The sequence below is a fragment of the Acomys minous genome (genome assembly GCF_964271855.1).
Source record: "Acomys minous genome assembly, chromosome: 17".
NCBI classification, from domain to species: Eukaryota; Metazoa; Chordata; class Mammalia; order Rodentia; family Muridae; genus Acomys; species Acomys minous.
The window spans coordinates 49,386,405-49,402,770 of NC_140500.1; the positions used below are offsets into that span (position 1 = coordinate 49,386,405).

The 16,366-nt window shown below is 50.0% G+C and overlaps 1 protein-coding gene across 3 annotated transcripts in view; it reads left to right on the forward strand.

Annotated features, from left to right (window-relative positions):
* The window catches only part of LRIG1 (leucine rich repeats and immunoglobulin like domains 1), a 103,324-nt gene that overhangs the window by 72,550 nt on the left and 14,408 nt on the right, over positions 1–16,366 (forward strand). For 2 of the 3 annotated variants that reach the window (XM_084765492.1, XM_084765491.1), the window contains exons 4-11: positions 1,530–1,667; positions 3,647–3,790; positions 5,183–5,326; positions 6,703–6,846; positions 9,094–9,237; positions 11,498–11,578; positions 14,852–14,923; positions 15,719–15,790. In XM_084765492.1, the coding sequence (XP_084621618.1) occupies positions 1,530–1,667; positions 3,647–3,790; positions 5,183–5,326; positions 6,703–6,846; positions 9,094–9,237; positions 11,498–11,578; positions 14,852–14,923; positions 15,719–15,790 (939 nt within the window). Of the gene's footprint in view, positions 1–992; positions 1,133–1,529; positions 1,668–3,646; positions 3,791–5,182; positions 5,327–6,702; positions 6,847–9,093; positions 9,238–11,497; positions 11,579–14,851; positions 14,924–15,718; positions 15,791–16,366 lie in introns of those variants that run through there. The other variant, XM_084765493.1, reaches the window with a different exon arrangement.

Genomic DNA, 16,366 nt, shown 5'->3' on the forward strand with positions numbered 1-16,366 from the left:
CTGGCAGGTTCTCTCTGTCATCCTTCCCAGCTCACGCTTCCCTCCCACACAGCCTTTCCATCTCCATGGCTGCTCCGCTCAGTGGGGACCTTTCTCCCACTGTGTGAAAATGTCTTGTCTTCTTAACAGTGGCATTTACCCAGAATGGGGGCCTAGAATGCGGTTCAGTGGATAAATATATTGCCAAGAAAGAAGAAAAAGCGTGAGACAAAAGACAAAGGCAGAAGAGACCGAGGGGAGGTGTGGGGGAGAGGAGAGGGGCACCACTGTGTCCCAGGGTTTGCTTGTGTCAGGCCTCAGAGTGCCAGACTCTTTGTGTGGAGCTTGTCCTTTCTCTGCCCAGGTCCTCTGTTCCTGGCTCCCTGGTACTGTATTCAGAGTTCCCGGATGAGGCCTTTATTTCTTGTTCTTTTTCTTCCCATACTTTACATAATAAAGCTTCTATTTTTCTTTTTGGAGTGAGAAAACTGAAGAGCCTGCCTTTACTAAAGACATGACTGAAGAACTCAGGAAGTAGCCAGGGGAGGGGCCTGGAGAGGTAAAAGGACAGGGTCCTCCTCTCAGGGAAGTTCGTCTCTCAGCACAGTTGTGCAAATGCATTTTGAGTTTCAGAGCCTGGGAGACTTGTGGAGAACAAAGGGGCCTCCAAGTCCCAGAGCTTCTGGGAAAGACAGCCTTGTTTATGCCTGTTGGAACTGATTTGGTCAAGTGTTTGTTTAAAGGAGATGCCACTTGGTAAGCAACACCATGCTTTTTTGGTTTTTGTTCCAGAAGGCTTTTGATTGGCTGGAGAGCTGCCCCTGTTTACTCACAGCTGGACGAGTGTGTGCCTGAGACCCACAGTCCCAGCACTGCCACCCAGCGAACTTTTCACTGTGACCCAGCCAGAGTGCCCAGCTCCTCACTCCACTCCGTTGTCCTCTGTTGGCTTTCTCCTGATAAGTTGCCAGCGTTGGTTAGTTAGGTTTGGGGGTTTGCAGAAAGAGGGCTAAAAGCACGAGTAAGTCATGGCAGGAGGTTACGCACCACAGTGGTCCCCCAGATGCTTCAGCATGGTTTCGGGTAGCAGGCTGTGGCTTCATCTTTCAGATGAGCAAAGCAAGGCCCAAAGGCATCAAGTGTGGAGAGTCAGGTATTTGTATCCAGCTGGGTCTAGCAATGAGTTCTGGTCTGGTCGTCATCTCATCCAGACATATTCCCATCTGTCTTCATGCTGGATTGGGACAGCTTGGTGCACTGGCATGTCCTTTTATGCTGGGCACTGGGCATGTCATCACATTATGTTCTTCTTCTGGGTGGAACAGCTGAGGCACAGTACTTGCGCAGAGAGCTTATTCTGCACAGAAAAAGCCTGTGTATAACATTGAGCCAGCAGATGGTCGAGCAGTAGAAAGAGGAATAGATCACACATCGATTGCCACTGAATTGTAATTTTAGGTAAAAGTAAAATTGCAGAAACAGTTTTGAGTAGTGCGCGATCTACAGCATGGGGGTAGTCGGCTGCTGTCTCACCTCCTGCTCTGTTTCAGGCAGCACAACAAGATCCTCAGTGTGGACGGAAGCCAGCTGAAGTCATACCTTTCCTTGGAAGTGCTGGATCTCAGTTCAAACAACATTACGGAAGTCCGGAGCTCCTATTTCCCAAGTGGCCTGCGTGTAAGGGAGCTGTAAGTGTCTCTGCCGTCCATACACCTCAGCTTCCAGGCCTTGTAGTGACTGCCCAGTGCCTGGTCCTAGACACGGGATGGGTTCTTGCTTCACTCTGGTGCTGGCTTGGCTAACTTCATAAGATTGTACAGACCTTTGGCAGGGCAAGGATAGGATCTACCCATGATCCCTTGGGCACCCATTTTAGGCCATTTCCAACCCCAGAGTACTCTCTGTTGTTACAGACGGAGGGCAGCCCTCACTATGCATTGGCCAGTCTCTCTGCTGACAGTCTAGTTTTGCTCTCATGCTCTGGGCTGTCTCCCTAAGAAGCTTGGGAGCAAGAGTTGGGGGATTAGTGGGTGCATGTCAGAGGCAGAGAGTTGGAAAGGGCTTGTCTCTCCTGCATCAGAGACCATTGGAAGAAGCAATGTTGTGGCTGGCTCCTTTGCAGAGGGCAGCTACTCAGCATTGCAGTTATGTACATGTCTTTTTTTTTTTAACCTGTCTCAGTACCTGCCTCACAGAGTGGATGGTAGACAGGAACGAGTAACTTAAACCTGTGTAATCCATTTGCTGCACGTAGGAAGAAAATGTTGCTTTCGGGAGGAATCTGAAGACCAAAGCTAAAACAACAGTTTCTAGCTATGAGTGCTTTACATCCCTGCCTTGTTGCTGTTTCTGAGTTATTCTGCAGCTCATTTGCAAGGCTGCTTTAGGGCTCACTGTGACCCCTCTCCCCGGTGAGGACGACACTTGACACATCTTTTCCAAGTCATTCTGAGACTCTAGGGACAGTTGTGATTGCTTTCTGGGGGTTCATCAAGGCTCAAGAATTGGGAACAAGAGGCCTCGGCTTCTATGAAGCCCTGGGAGGGGGCTCTCAAAAGGTGGCCAGCTACCACCTGGTGCTTCTCGTGTGGCACGAAGAAGCCACCAAGTGCTGTGCTGGCTTGCGCTGTCCTTTCCATGCACAGATACAGAGGGCACTTTCAACTTGGCAGCTGTTGATGGCTGTCTCCATCACACTGATTGCTCCTTAATTGGAGTGTTAAGAACAAACAGTCCAGCCTCGCTTGCAGAGTCCTCATGTGCCCTGCTCTGGGCTGCTGCCTGATGCCGGGAACAGAAGTGCCTGACTCCCTCTTGGCACACAACCCACTGTGGTCGAAGAGTCTCTCTAGTCTGTCTCATTTTCACCAAAGCTTTTGTATGCGGAAGGCAGGAAGAGATGTGTGAGGTGGCCTCTTGGGAGGAGACTGTTTCATCGTCTGTGTCTTGTGTCTTTACTACCTGGCAGTTTGTTCTGTGAGCTGCTTGCATCTGAGTTGTGCGCTGCCATGTATTTTGAGAGAGTCCCTTCCTGTGTGGTCACAGGAGGCTCCTGTGACCTGCGTAAGGGGTAGCTCTGTGAAGATGTCCATTTCTAAAGGACTCACAGAGGCCTCTAAGTGCATCTGGGAGTTGTTAGAATTATTTAAGTGAATGGTTTTTATATCTTCGTTATATAAGCCATGTATTGAGATCCACTTCAGGATTAGATAACGGCTGTTTCTCAAGTGTAAACCTTCTGACCTGACCTTGCCTCTAAATTGATTTTTTTTTCTTGCTTTTAGGGCTTTTCTGGCCAGCCTGAATTAGTGGGTGGTGAGGAAGGAGTCCTACAGGTCTCCTGAGGCAGGCTTTGTGCTGTGTAGCTGGTATGGATAAAGGTTGGGTTTGTTCCCATCAGTAGAAGCACAGTGTATATTGTGCTGAAGCAAGGCCTGCCTCAGCATCTTCTCCTCATCAGGCATCCCTGCTACCAGCATTTCTGGGTTGCCTGTCTTCAAGTCAGGATGGGCCTGGAAGCCTCCAGATAATGTCAACACCTCAGTGAGGATCTGTCCCCCTGGGTGTGTCTTAGTATGTTTCCTAGCAGAACCCAGTTGGGTCTGGTGCTGTAAGGAGTGAGGAAGGTCTCCTACTGCCACTACATTTTCTCTCTGAATCGTTCCAGCAACTTGGCCAGCAACCGCATCAGCAGCCTCGAGTCTGGAGCATTTGATGGTCTGTCACGGTCGCTGCTGACTCTTCGTCTGAGCAAAAACAGGATCACCCAGCTTCCTGTGAAAGCGTTCAAGCTACCCAGGCTGACACAACTGTGAGTACAGAAACCTGCACTTTAATTAAGGTTAGCCAAACTTTATGGAGGCCAAATTTCCCCCAGGACCCTGTACCAATGGCCACCCCTCTTTTACCCCCCCCCCTTGGTAAAGCTCTGCATAAACTATCATTTATGACCCTACCACAACACCTAATAAAAGCAAATTAGGAGCAGGGTCTGGTGCCGGGAGGCTGCCTCAAATGGCTGAGGAAAAGACCCACGTGCTGCCATGCTTGTCTTCCCTGATGCTGCACTCCTGCCTGATAGTGGCACACAGCACTCCTCCTACCCTGGGGCTTTCTCATCTCAGGGTCTTAGTGATGTTTAAGGAGCTGAGGCTGTCTGTACCTTGGACACGACCCTTCTGGAACGGTCTGGTGTGACGTTAAGCTGACCAGAGTCAGCCACCTCTTCATTTCCTAAATGTTCGAAGGTTAACAGGTTTGTGTTTGTATAAAAGGATTCATTTGAGTGTCTTTCCAGTTATCTTAAAATGAAATAGGGTGCTAGAAAACATATATTTCTAGAATTCCCCAGTCAGTGAAAGGGTTTTCAACTTTGTTTCTTTGTTTTTCTGCTTCTTCCTTTTGGCAGAAGAGTATATTTCAGGAAAATAAGCTGAAATTCAAAATTTGGTCTAGGCAGAATGAAGCAGTTGCCCGTCAGGCTGGCACAGGGTGGAGTGTGCCCTGTCCCCACGCCTTCGTGCTCCATTTCCCCTGCGTGCTGGAGGTTGGCCGTGCTCTCTTCAGTCCAGGAAGCTGAAGAAGCTGTGTGTGAAGCAGGCTCACGAGACGCTGCAGAAATATTGGGGGAAACCAAGGGCTTTCTAGTTAGTGCTGTGCTTTCCCACCTTCCCCGGATTTGCTAATGGGATCCAGCCGACCCAGATTCCTGACATCTCTTGGTCAAGTAAGGTTGCTCTGCTCTGACTCGGGGCCAAGTGTGTATGTGCCCCGCCTCCCCACTTCTCCATAGACAGTCACTTCTGTTCATCGCATGGAGGTCTGTCGGATGCCCCAAGTGGAAGGTTGGCTGCTACTTGATATCCAGTGGTTAGGGCTTTCTTGAGTTGAGGCATCTGGTATGGATTTCTGCTGCTAAGCTAAGAGACACCTCAGTTAAGGAGTGAACCTCCTGAGTCATGTCCAGGGCCTGCTTTAGAACCCTGGATGGTGACTCTTCTCAGGGAAGAGATGTGGGTGCTTACGGTCCCCAGGTACCAGGGTGATACGGAACTCGCTATGCAACATTCACTGCGCTTTTCTTACCGCGTCACCCAGGCTGCTGTCAGTGTCAGTGTGCCAGCAGTGGTGTGCCCTTGGTTCCCCTGAGACTCGGAGTGGTGCAGGCATGGGATGTTCTGACCCGGTGGCTTTATCTCCACAGGGACCTGAATCGGAATCGGATCCGGCTGATTGAGGGCCTCACTTTCCAGGGCCTCGATAGCTTAGAGGTGCTGAAGCTTCAGCGGAACAACATCAGCAGGCTGACGGATGGCGCCTTCTGGGGGCTGTCTAAGATGCACGTGCTGTAAGTGCGGGGTCCCGCCTGGGCTCTGGGGGGAGCGAGCAGGTCCTTACCCGTTCACCCACTCAGCTGCATACTGGGAATGGTGGCCCCCTAGACCACACCCCTTACCCTTTGGGCCCTTTTCTGCACAACAGACCGAACCCTAGGTTGTTTTCCTTGCACGGTAGGAGGAGGTCTTTAGTGGACACACGGGCAGCTAAAGAAGCGGAGGGAGCTGGGCTGGCTCTCCACCCCCGCTTCCTCCGCGAGTCTAAGTGTACAGTGATGCCGTCACCACATCCTCTCCACTCCCACACCGGAGCGGAAGTCCCTTCTTTCCTCATGCTGGGCCAGTGCTCTTTCTTGATGTGCAGGTGGGCCAAAACGCATAGTTCATCCTGGGAGATTTGTCCCCATCTTGTGAGCTAATCAAGAGACTGAGTGCAGATGTGCACTTTTATCAGGGCAGTTTCCAGCCAGATGTGTACATCAGCAGAGTTGCCTGCTGCCAGAAGTGAAAAAGAAGAACAGGAGGAATTACTGATCTTCTGATTTTAAGTCTCTACAATTGTTTAAATCAAAAGTAATGAATCTGCAGAGTCCAGGCAGTAAAGAGAAAGCGGTGTTGCGCCCCGCCCTCCTCCACTCAAGCTTGTTTTCTATGAGGCGCAGTCGCTTGTAACCAGCTCTCCTTGGCTCTCTGGTTTTCATGCTTGACAGTGTCTCCTTCCAAGTGGATACAACTGCACCTCGGCCTTTACCCGTGTCCGTTAGTGGTTCACCCTCACTCCCTGCTTCCCGTGCAGATTACATTACAACCTGTTCATCTGCTATTATTTTTGTAGCGGAAACCAAGGCTAGAAGCCTAGGCTCACAGCCACCAGTGTTTGGCCCAGTCTCATCATCAGAAGCATTCTCACTGACTGCCCCTTCCCACACATGCCCGCTTTGTACGGCATGCACAGGAGGAACCTGCTGCTTGGCTTCTTGCTGTTTGCAATTTCCACTTTAGATTAACTGGATGTGCATTTTGGGATCTGAAGTCTAAAAAAAAAAAATCACTTGCTGAGTTCTGAGAAGAAAACTGTTTATCTGTCACTTGATTTTTATGTTGAGTAAGTCCATACAAGTAAGGGGTGGTATGCTTCTTAGGGTTTTAAGAAATACACTAAGCACTCATGCTTTGAGCAGTAGGAGAAAGTCAGATGGACAAAAAAGAAAGTTCTGGTGGCTTAAATGTCCTTTCTAATGCTGAACATGGAGCAAACTGTGCATACGTCTCTGTTCTGTTACCTTCCCTGCACCTACCACCACATCTGACACAGACTCCTCCTATCTACCTCTGCGTGACGAGAGTGACGGTCTCTCCACCGTATGTGTGTGTGTCACCTTTGCAGGCACCTGGAGTACAACAGCCTGGTGGAAGTGAATAGTGGCTCCCTCTACGGCCTCACAGCCCTGCACCAGCTGCACCTCAGCAACAACTCCATCTCTCGAATTCATCGCGATGGCTGGAGCTTCTGTCAGAAGCTGCATGAATTGTAAGTCTGGGCCCGAGTGATCAGTGACGGGACCTGTGAAGCCTCTTGAGCTCAAGGAACCACGGGCCCGACAGGGTTCAAATGAGGAGGCAGCCCAGAGGCAGGAAGGCTGGAGTCAGTTCAGGAAGGAAGTCCCACGTTGGAGCCTCCCCTCCCCCGATTCTGAGACTTGGAACCAGTAATGAAAGAGAGGGTGTGCCAGGGACCAGAAGCCTAGATGCTGTCATCACAGCACTTTTGAGTGACAGCAGTTCACATGCATTTCTTGAGTGAAAAAGTCACAGTCGAGTAGGACAGTGAAACCAAAAGATGGTGACATGCTGACAGCCAAAGGATTTGTGTAGCCCTGGGAGGCCCACCACCATTTCCCCAGACAATTTCTCAAGGCACTGGGATTTTTCCTGCCCTGTTTGCTTCCCAGTGCCTGATGGCAGAAGTGGATGTGTGGAGATCCAGGGTCTCTCAGGTCCTTTGGGAAGTTGGTTCCCAGGCTGTGCCCTTGCTTCTGAGAATGGTAGTGACAGACTTCTGTGACCGCCTGGAGGGCATGGCCTAGGCTTCCCGTCAGGGCAGATACACTTACTGTCATTGCCAGCAGACAGCTTTGCCCCTTTGTGTCTGCCCCTTATGTAGGAATTCTAAAGTTTAATAGATGCTGTGTAGGTCAATAGGTTTATTTTTTTTTAGAGGTTCAGAAGGCTGGCTCCCCCCAACCCCAGTCTTGGTCGGCTAGGTTTGGGTACAGGAAAAGACTTATCTACCAGAGCAAGTGTCTGGTAGGAATGCCCACTTGACCAGCCTCTCTTGCGTTTGTTTACTTCACCAGGCCGACTTTGAGACACTTGAACGCGATGCTGACTCTTGCAGCCTGTTTTCCTCTGGGCTTGTCTGACGATACCACCCTCAGTGTATACGTCTCTCATTACTCAGAAGTCACAGTTTACCAAGTCCCTGTCTTTTGTAAAAGACCACAGCCCTGCCCACTGCTTTGTATTCGTTTCACTTAGACTCTGTGTTAGTGTTCATCCTTTGGGTTTAGTGATTTGCTACCTAGAGATGCTGCTGTTGACTCCTGCTCCTGGGACTGAGTGGTTTGACCTACTCCTTACTCATGGCTTTCTATTGGGGCTAGAAATCGTAGGGAAAGGAGTGTCCAGTCTAGGTCCCAAGTATGGACAGGCCTCTGAAGCACACCAGGACGGTGTGAGCCCTGGAGTTAGGGCTGCATTGAAAGGTAAGACTCCAGGCAGACCCGGAGTTCCCTCCTCCCCTTCCTGCCTGTGGACAATGTGACACTGTCTGTTGTGCCCTAAGAGAAAGCGAAGGTCACTGGAGCATATTAGACTAGTCCTAGCAATTTGCTCCGTATTACAAAACAGAGCCAGATGAAGGATTGTTTTCCAGTGTGTTCGTGCTCTTCCTTTAAGCTGAATGCTTTAATGGCAGGTGAGGGTATAGTTTTGGACTCTTGCCAGGTCTTTGCAACTGATAAGATGCTATGACATATTTATGTAAGAGGGACAGAATAATTGTTCACTGCCACCTTTAAAGCTGCAGTAATCTTCAGTTAATTCAACTTTCTTCTTTTTGTACCAGTCCAGAATTAACATTTCCAACTGTCAGTAACTAAAATTACACACCGCTCAGCTCAGGGCAACACCTGCAGCAGTGCTGGGAAGAAGCTTAATTCCAACACAGGCAAAATATATGCTTTGGCCATGATCCCTGTGTAGGGGTCACAGCCCAGGTCTTCAGTGTCAGGGTCTTACCCTGCTCAGATAGGAGGCCCTGGTGTGGCTGTTCCAGGCAGTGGCTCGTGGTGCCCTCTGCTGGCCCATACGGGGAGTGTAGCTGTGGCTTCCTTCCTTAGTGTAGAACCAGGTTCTGTTCAGCGTGTCAGTTTCTGCCAAGATGGGTCTTCCATTGCCTAAATTAAGACCAGAAATGGAGGGGCCTGGCACCTTGAGATTTGGGTTGTATGACAGGTGTCTGCAGTGTGTGTAAGCAGTAGTCCTCAGCTTTGTGGCACTGGTCTCATGACCTGCATAATCGCGTGGTTATCAGACTAGGTGAATGTTGACCCGATGGGTTTCTGTCTGCATGGCCATGTTTACTCAGGATTCCTGTAGACATGCTGAAGTGTGCCCTTCCCAGTGATACCAGGCCAGTTGTGGTGTGACTGCTTAAGAGCCAAGAGGACATCCATAAAACTCATGGTGACATTTGTCTTCCTCGTCTCTTCCTCAGGATTCTGTCCTTCAACAACCTCACGCGCCTGGATGAGGAGAGCCTGGCTGAGTTGAGCAGCCTGAGTGTCCTGCGTCTCAGCCACAATGCCATCAGCCACATCGCTGAAGGTGCCTTCAAGGGACTTAAGAATCTACGGGTCTTGTAAGGATTTTGCTTTTGAGGGTGACAGAATGAGGGGTCCCGAGGTGGGGGAGCAGACAGCGACGCATTTGCTTCATTGATCCCTCATGTTGGCTTCTCGCCAGAGTCAGACCCTAAGCTGGCTCGCTCTGGGAACATGGTCTCAAACTTTTGTATCATCAACCACAAAATAACTACTGAGCAGAAACATCTTTCCTATGCTGGCGCTGTAGAGGGAGGAGGACTCTTTAAGAATTACTCTTCTCAGTAATTCTCAAGCACATTCAGCAGGGCAGCGTGGTGGGCCTGGAAAAGCATGCCTGTGTGGGTATCTGCAACAGCAGGCACAGTCCTGGCGGCCTCCTCTCCACTCTTCTGGCTGTGGTTTCTCTTTTGTTTTTCTTCTTCAGTGGTTAGGGTGGTGGTTTTGTTCCTTTGCTTTTAAACACAGGGTCTCTGTAGCTGAGGTTAGCCTCAAGCTCATACCCTGAGGATGCCCTTGAATTTACAGCCATCCTCTTGCCTCAGGTGCTAGGATTACAGACAGGCACGTGAGCCTCTGGGCCTGGTTGTAAGTTTGGAGATTTTTTTTTTCCTTTCTCATGTTTCTATAGATCAAACCCAGGACCTTGCACATGATAGGCAAGTTCTCTTTGACTGAGCCACACCCCCAGGCATGACTTGTTTTCAAATCCTGTGTATTTTTTTTTCAAGTCCATACTATGGCCACTTTCCTGCTATTTAAAGCTCTTCAGTGGATCTGCTATCCAAGAGAGGTAGAAATGAGGGGTCCCTGTGTCTTTGTTTACGCCACATTAGGGAGTAGTGTAATGAAGTGAGAATGCCACGTCCTTTAAAGCTCCCAGTTGGATGCGGCTGCTAGTGGTGACTGCAGGTGCTTTTCTGGGACTTTTCATACAGCTTTTCAGCTAGGCAGCCTCCTAGCAGCCCTCAGCCTAAACCCCCCCAAGGAGGGCATATAGTCTTGTCTTCAAGAGACAGTGGTAACAGCTTTGGAGCCTCCTTCTCCAGCATGCTGTTCTGCTGGGAGGGCACGCCTGTCCTTGTGCCTGGAGGAAGGCCTCTGCACTTGCACCTGGCAGAGTGGGCTTTAGGAGTGAGTCACTGCCGGGGAGCATGAAAGAGCTAATGCCAAGCCATTCAAGCCAAGGTCAGTCCGTGAGCCCTTGCAAGGCCAGAAACGTTCAGGCTGAGCAGGCCAAAAAGAGAGGGAGACTTTGGCAGGCAAGGCCCAGGGCAGGCAGACAGGCACACAAAGCCCAGCCTGGGCCCCTGCTGTATGCAGTCTAAGGACGGCAGGGTGGGACTCGTTGAAAGGAGAGGCCCCTTTCAGCGGCACATTCTCAGCTTCGTGCTGGAAAGTGAAGGTCACAGCAAGCGCCGTGCACTTTCGCCCCAGCTCCACTCCCAACTGGCAGTGACTTTCCAGCTTCTTTCCAGAGCCGAGAGCTGCATCTCTTTCTGTTCCTGGCCGTATCTGCAAGGACTCTGGAAAGGGATGTGCAGGGACCGCGGCCCTGTGAAAAACTGGAAAGAGTAAATGTGAGCGTAGGGGTCTGGCTGCCAGCTGTGTGTGGCTGGGCACCGCGACCTGCTCTTGGAAGCTTAAGGAGGAAGCTGAAGCACTGACCTTATCCAAACAGCCTAGGGCCCAGGAGTTGGCCTCGGTTTTCCTGTCCTGGCAAGTGGGTCACAAGACTGACTCAGCACCCAGATGTCTGTTCTGGCTCAGAGTCCTGTGTGCTACATAGGCCTCAGGAGAAAGGAGCAGGGTGCTGGCCACAGGCTTGCAGGCCAGCCTGGGACAGCAGGGCAGGGCTCATTGGTTGCCTTCCCTCACTTGTACATGCTTTCCACAGGGTCCAGGTTGGGCCCAGAGAGGGGACTGTGGCTATACAAGAGCTAAATGGGGACTGTTAGGGATCTTTTGGGACAGAGGTCATCTTTGTGGGGGTGGGAGTGCAAGCCTGCCTTCTGGTGCTGTCTCTGCTGTTTCCTTCCCTGAGGCCAGCTAGTGTGTTTGATGGGTATGCAGGCTTCGTTGGAGGCAGAAAAGCAAGATCACACTGCATAGTATGCAAAAAAAAAAAAAAAAAAAAAGGACTTTCTCGGACCATACTTCTCGTGGCAATATGTGATGCTGGTCCCTCTGGGGTGCCCCTGGATGAAATTTTGGGTGTGGGGTTGGTCTCCCTTCATGGTGAAGAATGAAGCCAGAGCTCAAGACAGAGGGTTAACTTGTCTTCTGTCTTCTTCTTAGGGATCTGGACCACAATGAGATCTCAGGTACAATTGAGGATACCAGTGGTGCCTTTACGGGGCTGGACAACCTTAGCAAACTGTGAGTATTTCTGAGAGCGCAATTCTGCAAGCTCTGGGATGCAGGGGATGCCACTCTGGCAGCTCCCCTGAGTCTCTTTGTCCTAGGCTCACAGAGAACAGCGGGAGGCCTTCTGCTGTGTGCAGAAAAGAGGCCGAGGACCAGTGTGAGGGATCCACAGCAGCTCACAGGCCACTCTCACAGTCTCCATGCTGTTAGTGTGTGGTGGTCCTCAGGGCTGCCAGTCTTGGTCCTGTTCACAGCCTATCTAAAAACACTGAAATGCTTTGTCCTCTGCACAGAGGGGTGTCACTGCCTCCTCAATTGCTAGAAAATGTGTGAAATGTCTTTGAGTAACTTGATAGCTTTGAGTATTTTTGTTGTTAATTAAATCTCAAGTAGAAGCAGCCATTACCAAGAGCAGTAGTAATAGCTACTTCGAGTTCAGTGTGGAGAGTCTTTGCCCTGCCCTCCCAGAATCTGCCAGTTGCTACGGTAGGCACATGTCTGTGTGCAAGGGGTGTGAGTTACCTGATGATCTCATGAGGGCAGGCTCTCATTATGCAGCATTTAGAGCTCAGGAGAGACAAATGAAGGGACCGAGCCCCTTTGCAGGTGGCAGGCTCAGGGCTGTACAACTGGATATGGAACTGGTATATGTGTTCCCCTGCGCAAGTTTCAGAATATTCTGGAGTTCTGCTGCTGGGGCCTGCCCACAGCCAGCTCGTGAGGGAGGGGAAGTTTCTGGAACTAATAGAAGTACCTAATGAGAACCTCGAGTGTCTTGTGCAGTGCAGTACAACCCCCACCCACCCCGATTCCACCTAGGACATTGCTCGAGAGGGTGTTCTGCATAGGGCACACGAAGGGAAATATGTGGAGTGCTCAGAAGTGGGACCTTGGCTTCCTGCCCAGATGGGCACTCCACATTGCGAGGAAGGCTTGTCCACGCCATGGCTCCTTCCGAGGACACAAGTACAGGCCTACACGTTCCGCACTCTGCACACACCATGGTGCCTTTGTGGTTGCTTTAGCAAGCACTGAATGGCCTTTGGCTGGGTGGCCAGATGTGTAAAGGGGTTTAAGAAGGGACTGCTGAGTCCTAACCGAGAGGTCAGACTATCCTCCACTCGTTCCCAGCAGCGCCCTTCCAGCCCAGGGTGCCATCAGCATCTGATAGCCCGAGGGTCCCACCCAACAGGACCCCAGAGGTCTGCTGAAAGGAGACAGGCAGAATGACTGGCACTGTGTAATTGCGAATCTGAGAATTTGTTTTACTGCTGTTGTCACCATTAGAAATAACTGCCTGCCCTCACTGTAAAAGGAGTCAATGTGACTAATATTTAATGGATGAAATAAGGCACAGCTTTTCCTAGATCTAGTTTATGGGAGATTTCACTAAACAGCTCAGTTTGTTTTTACTAGGACCTGGAGCACATGGTGCCCCAGCTTGTAGGGATCTGAGTAAGTGCAGGAGTTGGCAGACTGGCAGACACACTTGGGGTTCAGTGCCCCAGGAGCTGTTATTTGCTGCTAGTTTTGTGGCTAAAGCACCAAAGCGAACATGGCCACTGGGTTTCTGGGCATTTGGTTTATTTAAAGTAAGAAATCCAGACTGTGAGTTGTGGAAGTGCTTTCAGGATGAGGTTGTTTTCTTGTCCACCCAAATTGCCTGTGACAGGAAGAGAGGGTAGAGGGGTCACTGGTCGGCCTGCTTGCCCTTCACCCTACAAAGGCTGGAACCAGGAGGCTTTGTCTGAAGGCTGAACTGACTGCTGGGGCTCCCCTGAAGGAATCTGTTTCTAGTGAAACAGGACTTTGGTACAGTTGGGTGATGCCCTTGGGAGCAGGTGGAAGTGGCACTTCTGTGTTCCTGGCACTGTTGGAGGCTGTTGAGATATGAGGCAGTGGTTTTGTAGGCCAGCCGTGTTTCTGTCCTGTGCTGTCCCTTCAGAGTCTTTACAGCTGGCCGGAAGCTCAGGGCCACATGGTGGGTGATGACGAGGCCATGGTGCAGCCTTGGTTCTCCAGGCATCACCTTCATTAGTTTCCAGCAGCAGGCTGGTACTTATCTTCCCGCGTGAGCTCAGTCTCACATAGGTGAAGACAGCCTCGAGTCTAGATCTTATCCCTGGTTCTTGCTGGGATCCTCAACAGAAATCCCTCTCTCTTGGGAAGAGGTGATCCAGTCAACCTTTGTCCAGAGGCTGTCTCCTCTGTTCACTTGTACAGTGCTGCCTGGACTTGCTGGTTCTGACATTTCCCAGCCATCTGGCCTGCTGAGCATGCCTGTTTGAAAATCCTGGAAGATATTAGAATTGAAGGGGCAGAGCTGATGGCAAGCAACACTTGGCTGTCCTAAGCAGACATATTTGTGCATTGAGTCAGTGTGTGCCTTTGATTTGTCTCATCACAGTCCTCAGTAACAAAGGAAGGAACTTGGCATTTAGTTGTCTCCCCTGGGTGGGAGCTCTGAACACCATGCCCAGTAAAAGAACACTCTCCTTTGTGGATAATAACTTAATACTCACTACTAAGGCCAGGGTTAGAACTGTTAAAGTCCTGTCCCGTGCTTGAAAGCCTAAGGGTACAGACTTGAGCTACCTCGAAGGTTAACTATGACACCCCAACTACCTGGGATTTAATGAATTTACGGCCTACTGCATAAAAATTCTGGGCTCTTGCTTAAGAAGCCACAGTGTAGGGCCTCTTCTCCAGGGCCTGAGGGCAAGGGTAAATATCATGACAGCTGCATCCTGGCCACTGTAGTGCATGGCAGATGCAAAAAGCTGTGGGACCATTTTGATGGATGCCCATCTTCCTGTTCTCTTTATGCCCACAATGCAGTGCATAGAAGTGGAAGGCAGGTTTTAGTCCTAGTTTACACTGCCTTCTGACTCTGCTTCCTCTCACTAAAATAGTAACCAGACTATTTTTCCTGAAAAGCCACTACCCTAACAAACTGCCTACCCCCTTGGGTGGTCCCAGGACAGACAGCATGGTTTGGCCATGGTCATTTCCTCTTGACACTGCAAGGGGCCTCTTGAGACTGGGTGGAACATGCAATTCCAGCCTGTCGTCACCATGAAACTGTAATAGAGCTAGAGGTATTTCATTTCAGAGTGGGATGGCCTGTGAATTCTGGCCCTTTAACTACCTTCCAGGTCAGCATTGCATCTGCCTCTCTCAGACACTTGTCAGGTGGCACTGCCCTAATTGTGTGTTTTCTTTTTCCTAATGTTCCTTGGCCTCCTGCTTCTGCCTACCCTGGGCCTGGATGCTTGGACACTACAGAACTCTGTTTGGAAACAAGATCAAATCTGTGGCTAAGAGAGCATTCTCAGGGCTGGAAGGCCTAGAACACCTGTAAGTATCCTGCCAGATCCTGCCCGTAACACAGGCCTGCTAAACATGGCTTCTGGGGAAGTCTGCGAGCAATTTAATCACTTCATTGTACACCAAGAAACATGCTGTTTGGAAACACCATCTGCTTCCTTCTCATTATAAGTCAGCTTCAACTTTGGCCTTTCTTTTGCATATACCAGAACACTCACAGAGCATATGAGTCTGCTGGTGTGCTCCCAATTAGTGCAATTGGTATTTGAACAAATACCACCATCTTTCCACCTGTTGGGCTACATCGCCCTGCATCAGGCTCCTTCAAGGGTCCCTGAGCTCTTGCTCCTTCCATAAGGATACTTTATCCTGGCAAATCCAGGCAACAGCCCTCCCCCCTTAGCAGCTCAGCCATTCCTAGTTCATGCTGGGAGCTTTTCTACTGGGCTGCTTGCCTATGGGACCTTGGGACCAAGTAGGCAGCACGAGTCTCGAGATGTTTATACTGTTGTGGAGTAAATGCCTCTAGTATCTGCGTCTTAGTTTTATTCTTCTTTGCATCAAAGTAAGCTTTTATTCTGCTGGGCAAACATTTTCCCCAGTTTTCCACCTAACTTCAAGGCTGCTTTTATGGATGGCTTGGTTCCCAAGCCATTCTGTGTGCTTGCGTCAACATGAGAGCTACAAGTCACTCCCAATGGATCTGGCACATGGGGTATGGCTAGCACCTGTGGGCCATCTGTGAACCAGGGCTGGCCCGGGAAATCCCTCAGTGTCCTCACTTGTCCATGGTTCCTATGCTCAAATTACTATGTTCTGTTTCAGGAACCTTGGAGATAATGCAATCAGATCCGTCCAGTTTGATGCCTTTGCAAAGATGAAGAACCTTAAAGAGCTGTGAGTACCCAGGAATCCATGATTGGCAGGAGACTTTGAGAATAAGCAAGGCCTGTAATTGTATTGTGCCCACTTTATGTAACAGCTCGGATTGTTTATAGGGTTACATAGACGTTGTCTTTAAAAGAAAAGTGCCTTTTGGGGTGTAACTCTGGATGGTGGTGGCAAATTCTTTCTGAAATGCTGACATAGTAAACATTTTGGACTTTTTGGGTCATGACTTCTCAAATGTGTTATTACAGCAGACAGCAGCAATAATACACAGACAAATGGGTGCAGCTGTGCACTGCTAGGTCCATCCCAACAGAAACAGACAGTGAGCCTGCAGGCCAAGTCGGCCAAGTGCTGCTCCGACCTGCAAGATAAAACTATAAAATGGACCATCACCTTTTGAAGTATGCCAGTTTTGATCTTTTAGGTTTGATTTTGTATTTGAGAGGGAGTTTTTGAAGGAGTCTTTTGGCCTGTAACAGGGTGTCTTTGGTCTGATTCTGGAGGTTCAGCCTGGGTCTTTCGCCTGGTCTCCTGTCAATTGTTGGATATTTTCAAACCATGACTGGTCCGGGGCCCAATCTT